The sequence below is a fragment of the Aspergillus nomiae genome (genome assembly GCF_001204775.2).
Source record: "Aspergillus nomiae NRRL 13137 chromosome Unknown contig00429, whole genome shotgun sequence".
NCBI lineage: Eukaryota > Fungi > Ascomycota > Eurotiomycetes > Eurotiales > Aspergillaceae > Aspergillus > Aspergillus nomiae.
This window is the reverse complement of record NW_015378484.1, coordinates 20,791-28,040: the sequence shown is the minus strand read 5'-3', so window position 1 is coordinate 28,040 and position 7,250 is coordinate 20,791. Positions and strand designations below refer to the sequence as shown.

At 50.6% G+C, this 7,250-nt stretch overlaps 2 protein-coding genes across 2 annotated transcripts; both read left to right on the top strand.

The window, feature by feature from the left end:
- Positions 1-1,239: 1,239 nt before the first annotated feature.
- On the top strand, positions 1,240-3,527 carry ANOM_009778 (La domain family; the record flags this gene model as incomplete). The annotated part of the gene is made up of 2 exons (XM_015555034.1): positions 1,240-2,194; positions 2,287-3,527. The coding sequence occupies 2 exons, from the start codon at positions 1,240-1,242 to the stop codon at positions 3,525-3,527; spliced, it is 2,196 nt and encodes a 731-aa protein (XP_015402518.1).
- Positions 3,528-5,744: 2,217 nt separating this feature from the next.
- On the top strand, positions 5,745-7,119 carry ANOM_009777 (SPFH domain-containing protein; the record flags this gene model as incomplete). Its single annotated transcript, XM_015555033.1, has 2 exons — positions 5,745-6,241; positions 6,318-7,119. The coding sequence occupies 2 exons, from the start codon at positions 5,745-5,747 to the stop codon at positions 7,117-7,119; spliced, it is 1,299 nt and encodes a 432-aa protein (XP_015402521.1).
- Between the last annotated feature and the right edge of the window lie 131 nt (positions 7,120-7,250).

Genomic DNA, 7,250 nt, shown 5'->3' with positions numbered 1-7,250 from the left:
TTTTTTTTTAATTTCCTACTTTCTCACACATTGTTCTCTCTCCTGTTTCTTTCTTTTCCCTTTACTTCTCTCTTTTGCCCATTTTCGTCCTTCCACCCCTCCCTCCTCCCCTCCCCTCTTCTCCCCTCTTAACGCACTTCTGGGTGTTGTCTACCCTTCATTCTCCCTCCATCTTCGTCATCGACCGTAATATCGTTGGTGGTGCAGTACTATCTGTAGTGAGGTTGTGCTCACACTTCTAGTGCTCATCTTTCGTTCTCCGATCTTCTTGTTCCCACGTCCTGCATTTCGCGGGAATTTTTGTTGGCTAGGGTACATTGACCGGTTACTCCCTTGAAATTTTTTAACCTTTCTCCGCACGAGTTCTGCCTCGACATTTCTCGTTTGCAGTTCTCAACCTTTCTTCTCGTGATCTGTTTCTTACAACTCTTCCCTCGCAGGGATTCTTCTCTAAGTCGAGCTCCCAAAAATTATTCCGTAGCGTCGTCGCCCACGTGCAAACTCGCGCTTTTCGACGCTTTACAAGGGGCAACGCCAACGAGGTCCTCTCACCTTCCGACGTGATTCGTCTCCATTACATTGCCTTTCAACTGTTCAGCTGGTGTAATCCGCATCTGCAGAGCCGTTAATCTTGCCGACGGACCGAATTTCGAGCCGCACAACTGAGTGAGTTTCTTGTTGGTTGCAGCATCTGGTGAACATACGCACGGAGGCACATCGTGCTTATCATTCAAACTCTGCATCTATAGACACTATTCACCTGTCGAAGTTTATACCCTTCGGACTTCAGTTTACTCGTCTCGGACGTCATTCAAGTCGACCTTGAAAACGAACCGAACCAGCCTGAAAAAAAAGTTAATCACAGCCACACCGATGCGATTCGTCTTGTAGGTGGCTTTTGTATACCCAAGTGAAACGCATCATTCTCGACGCTTTACCTTCGATAACGAAGAACATCCTCGTTCTTTCCTGACCGGTTAAACGGACAGTTCCACGAATTGCATCCCCAGTAGGAGTGATCTCCAGTGACGGGAAGTTGCAGTTTGGTGGGGTAGTAAGAAGGCGGAAGTTGATTCTTCTCATAACCATCGGTGTCAGATCTGTGTCGCCTTAGTCGGCCTGACCAGGTATCTTTGATCGGAGTTGCCATTCAAGGCCCCCGTTCTCTGGCAGAACTTTAAAAGTCCCTTCAGTTACTTTCTCCAACGCATATACTAGATCTTTTCGATTACAAAAACAATGGCTGCTACGTTTTCTTATGCCCAGGCTGCTAAGGGCGTTGCCCCCGCACAACCGTCAGCAAAGACAGCAGAGCCGAATCAGGCCTCGAACCCAGAGGAGCAAACTGCGGGCACTACTCCTGAAGCTGAAAACACTGAGACCGTGAAGACGGAAGAGCCTCAGGAAACAGAGAAGCCTTCTGCTGACTCTGACAAGGATATGGAATCCACGGCTGTCGAAAGCTCCAAGGCAGAGGTCTCAGGCACCTCCTCCCCCAGTGAGGGCACTGCTTCAACCTCGACGTTACCGAAAGATGATGAGGGCTCAAATACACCGAATGGCACGTCCGAATCCACGTGGGATAAGCAGTCCCAGGCCTCGGGAACTGACAAGCAAACCAATGGAGCTGAGAATGCTAAGGAGACATCGGCAGAGAAGGAGAAGAGCGAGCCACCCAAAGAGCTCAAGGCTGCTCCTCTGCCTACAGTGAATATCTGGCAACAGAGGAAAGAGGCTCAGGAAGCCAAGGCTAAGGCCACTGCCTCGAAGCCCGCTGGCCCTGCTGCCAAAACTGGCACTTCTAAGACCGCTTCTACGGCTTCTTCGGTCTCTGGTGATGCTCAACAGGACCAGTCCAAGGCTGGCTCAAAGAAGAAGGGAGGAGATGCGGATGGTGCCAAGGACAGAAGATCCAAGGGACGCGATGATGCATCCCTTCCCCCTGTAGGAGATGCCGCTTTGTGGCCCACCCCTCAAAGTGCCCAGGGTGAGGAGAAAAAGAAGTCCGAGAAGAGCCCCGTCATCCGCCCCTCTGGCAAAGAGAAGTGGACCCCAGTCCCTTACGTGCCTACTGCTGTTTTCACCACTCCTCTTCCTTCTGCTGCACGCCGCGGTGGAAGAGCTCCTCGTGCTGGAAGGGACGCCCGCAACGGAACCCATGGTTCTACCGCAGCTGCGGATAAGGCTACTGCTGGTCAGGTAGCTCAAGGCTCCGCTACCAAGCAGCTGCGCCCGGTGAGAGGGGAAGGAACGAGCCCAACTCGGCTCGCGCGAACTCCCTTCCAGCCCCATCCAGACGATCCAACAGCGCTGATGCTGGAATGGGAGACTCCCGCAAGAACCAAGCCACGGACCGCAACCGTGGACCCAAGGGCAGTGACAATGCCAACATCCCGCCAGCCGGTAAGCATGGCCACGGAGGTGATAACTTCCGTCATCATCGTGAAGGCAAGGGATTCTCCAGGAATCACGACGCTACGCACAAGGGCGGCGATCACCACTCCAAGAACCCACACTTGCCTGTGGATTCACAGGCTAACCCTCGCTCAGGCTCCTCCCACGAACGTCGCTTCGAAAACGGCCCCAAGTCGGCAGAATTTGGTGGCTTCCATGATCGCAAAGATAAGGACATTCCCCGCGAGTCGCGTGCTGACAGAGGTCGTGGCTCTCACCGTGGCCGTGGCGGTTTCGGCGGCTCTCAGAACTCTCACTATCCTAACAACCATATGTCTCACAATGGTTTCATGCACCCCAAGTCCTTTGGCTTCGGTGAGCGCCGGTCGCAACAACATAGCTCTGGAGGCCACAGGATGTCTTTGAGGTCGCCTTCCTTGCCAAACTCCGGTTCCATGTATGGTGTCTATCCTTTCCCTACAGACATCAACACCATGTATGGCTACCAGCCAGTACACCCTGGCCCCATGACGGCTGTCCCTTATCAGCAATATATGGAGCCCTTCTCCCTGATGAGCATGATCTCGATGCAACTTGAGTACTACTTCTCTGTGGATAACCTGTGCAAGGACTTGTTCCTTCGGAGACACATGGACTCTCAGGGCTACGTCCCATTGGCCTTCATTGCTGGTTTCAAGCGCATCAAGACTCTGACCGAGGACTTCGAGCTTCTTCGCCACGTCTCCCGCCAACTGAGAAATGTTGATTACCTGCAGAATGAAGATGGCATTGATAGATTGCGCCCGAGAGACAAGTGGGATCAGTGGGTTCTGCCTATTGACCAGCGCGAACCCGCCGCTCAGCATGAGGGACCTAGCATGTTGGATGAGACTGCGGCAGCGCAAAATCATGTCGATGGCGCAGTTAACGGATCGGCACCAACTGTCAATGGAACTGGTGAGGCTCCAGCCTCGAAGACGTCGCTGTCGTCTGCTGCCCCAGAGTTCTCGCCTTCCAAGCCCGTGGAAGCCCAGAATGAAGCTGCAATTGTAAGGATTCCCTATGATGCATTTCCCGCACAACCAAGTGAAAAGCCAGTCGATCGTATTGGATATCTCTGCCATTCTATTTGACTGCAGTCCCATACTTTTCACCCTCTTTCTCGTTTGTCATGCATTTGTTAACACAGTCCGAACAGCCGACGAATTAGCTTATTTCCTTTACAAGCTTTCCACTTCTCCCAGCATTTCGGCGGTCGAATCTTCAAGGTTTGTACTCGAGTTGAACGCTAGCTTTCCACTGTTGCTAATCCACTCGCAGTCAGGACATGAGTTCCACTACAACCAACGTTGAAGGTCTCCCAGAATATTACTGAAGTCTATCTGCCGACCTACTGGGTGAGGGGAACGAGACTCCCAGCTTGAGTTTACTTCCTCCGATTTTCCCTACGAATCCAATTTTTTTTTCGAGGACGAGTTCTTGACGAATGGAGTTTTTACGGTAACCCGCCACGGTGACCGTGATACCAATTCTGGTCGCATTTCTTGGTCCAAAATTTCAAAGCACAAATGTACAATGAATTTAAGAGTCTAGCGTTTGATGATATTGCACGAAACGTCAGCAACGGTTTCAACAGATTGATTCATTTTTTAGGGTTCTTTTTCTGTCGAGCAATGGGGTCTTGCCTGATGGGATTATCCGCGACCTTGTTGATCTAGGTGGCAAAAGGATTTCCAAGTGTCGGGAAGTGCGCGGAGTCCTAAAGGCCTTGTGTTCAGCCTGGCAGAGTTGATCTCTCGTTCCCGGAAACCGCAGAAAGATCGACTGTACTCTGGGTGTTCGCCTAAGAGCCGAGCTGGAAAAGTGATTTTGTTCGTTTCTTTTACTTTATTCACCATCTATGTTTTCTCGTGGTTCATGACCTGCATTGCTATCTGTCAGCTTTTGCATCTACGCTTGTCGAATCGCCGATGACGATCTTCCAGCGAAGTGGGTTGATATATGCACATTACGTCTCGGCTATTGTTTCTTCCTGTTTCCCCTTCTAGTTCCCCATTTTGCTTTAGTCATGGGAGGTTTTTAAAATTCTGGAGTCCGGGCATGTTTTACTGGGCAGTATCTTCTGCAGCTTCCATTTGATGCTTGCTTCCGTGGTGCGCCGGGCTGAACTTCTTTCCCACGACCATAGATTGTTCAACCGGATTCTTTCTAATATGCGATGATGTTTCTCGATTATTCTAGTATGAATGGAAGAAAAAAAAAACAGCAAAAGACAAAAAGAAGATAATCTTTGCTTCATTATGGGGCCCTGCGGAGTTACAAAGGAGACATACACATTGCAACGAGTACTATTCGGTCCACGACACCATTGTTTTCGCGCAGTTCACGGCATCTCTTCTCATGAGTTTCTAACTTTTACCTGTTCATATTGTTGGGCGCGGTGGGTTTCACTTCAAACGGAAAAGGGCCACCGTATCTCGGATGGTAATGTGATATCCATTTCATAATATTTATTTTCACTCCCTTGCATTTGTCGGTTTGGTGTAGTTTGGGTACGGGAAAATAGTTTAGACTGGGTTTTAATTCGGGATTAGTTACTTACCTGATGATGTCGAGGTCCTATATCATTACAGTGTATATCAGTATCTGTTCCTTTGCATCTAAATCGGTATTTTTTGCTATATTCTTACACTGCAACTACATTGTACTACTTCCGGGGCATTCCCGGCGAAGTTACCTAGCTGTACCCCGCAGTAAACAGCCAGTTGAGGCTTTGTAGCTCTCTGACCAGTTGTGTGGTAGCCGAGGCTATCAAGCTCGAAGGAGTCGCTGGCTGCCCAATCACTTGGGGTTCTATTGAACAACTTATACGCTTTCCTAGAGTACTATCCTTGTATCTACCTGTAGGACCCCTGCAGATCCCTTTTTGTGTGTGATATGAACATGCAGCATGGTAGTTTGCTTAACGGCTGAGAAATATATATGATACTGTTGGCGGTAGCAACAGTTGTTAGGTATATTGGACTGTTGACAGTTTTATTCCCAACTAGCCAGGAGAGACACTCCATTGCAGTGAGTAATTGTCTTACCAAATGAAATATGATAAGGTTTGAGAGACATAAAGAATTCCTGTCCAATTACAACAGCACGCAGACATATTGTAACGTTTCCCATGATCAGCATTCATTGTATAGGATGACTCAGCATACATATGCCTCAGGCATGAATTCCCGCAAGTTGACCCGTAGCTTCAGCTTCATCCGAAGGCCCCAGACTGGTCTCCAGCGTCCAACCGTCTTGCCACCAATCATTCCCCCTAGGGAGCAATCCAGATATTCTTGCCTACCACAATGGATGTGGCATCTAGGCAGTCATCAAGACTGCTTCGGTCCTCCCCGAACGCCATCACGTCCCGTTTACTCCAGAACCCTCGGCTTCCTATCTCCGCACTCACAGCTACGAACAGCCTGAATAGCGTTCGGCGACGAAATGTTTCTTCTTCGCCCCGGCGTCTCGCACCCGAATCTCTGCTGAACTTTGGGGCTGGATCGCAACCTGGGGGACCCCCTACCTACTTCTCCAATCGCTCGGCGCTCCCCATGAACACGGTTATTCGATTCGTCCCTCAACAGACAGCATGGATTGTGGAGCGGATGGGAAAGTTTCACCGTATCTTGGAGCCCGGTCTTGCGATTCTGATTCCATTCATTGACCGGATTGCCTATGTCAAGAGCTTGAAGGAATCGGCCATCGAGATCCCGAGTCAGAATGCTATTACCGCGGATAACGTCACACTGGAGCTGGATGGTGTGCTGTATACGAGAGTGTTCGACGCGTATAAGGCGAGGTGAGTTCTCCTTGCGCCTCTCAGTGTTGGATTATAGAGTCGGAGCTTGGCTGACGTATGGCCTTGGCCATGATAGCTACGGTGTGGAGGATGCGGAGTATGCCATCTCCCAACTTGCACAGACGACTATGCGCTCGGAGATCGGCCAGCTTACACTTGACCACGTGCTGAAGGAGCGCGCGACGTTAAATACCAACATCACCCAGGCTATCAACGAGGCAGCACAAGACTGGGGAGTTGTTTGTCTTCGTTATGAAATTCGAGATATCCATGCACCGGAGGGCGTTGTCGCAGCCATGCATCGCCAGGTCACGGCTGAGCGGTCGAAGCGGGCGGAGATTCTCGACTCCGAGGGTCAACGGCAGAGTGCGATCAACATCGCTGAGGGTCGGAAGCAGTCCGTTATCCTGGCTTCGGAAGCTATGCGGCAAGAGCAGATTAACCGTGCCGCTGGTGAGGCTGAAGCGATCTTGCTGAAGGCACAGGCTACCGCGAAGGGGATCGATGCTGTCGCTCAGTCTATCGCGGCTGATAAGGAGAATGCCAATGGAGCTCTTAGCCTGCGTGTGGCAGAGAAGTATGTCGATGCTTTCTCCAACCTGGCTAAGGAGGGCACTGCGGTTGTCGTTCCCGGAAACGTTGGGGATATGAGTGGAATGGTTGCGAGCGCCATGGCTATCTACAAGAAGGTCAACGAGGGCCAGGCGCACACCGTTGCGGCGAAGACCCTGGGAGTGGAACCCATTCAAGACCACACCTCAGACAAAGCGTCTGAACTGGACCATGAAGTCAAACCGGAAGTTGAAGAGAACGCCCATGAAAATGTCGCAGAGGAGGTGCTGGGTGGCTTCAATGAGGCTAGCCAGCAGAAGAGATAATTTGGAATGATGGACTGTACTATTTCCTCTACAGGCTCGACGTCTTCTTTGACCTCTTTCTTATCCACCGCTACCTCTAGTCCCCTTTACGATTGCTTTCGGATGTGTACGAAATACCTATCCCTGCCACA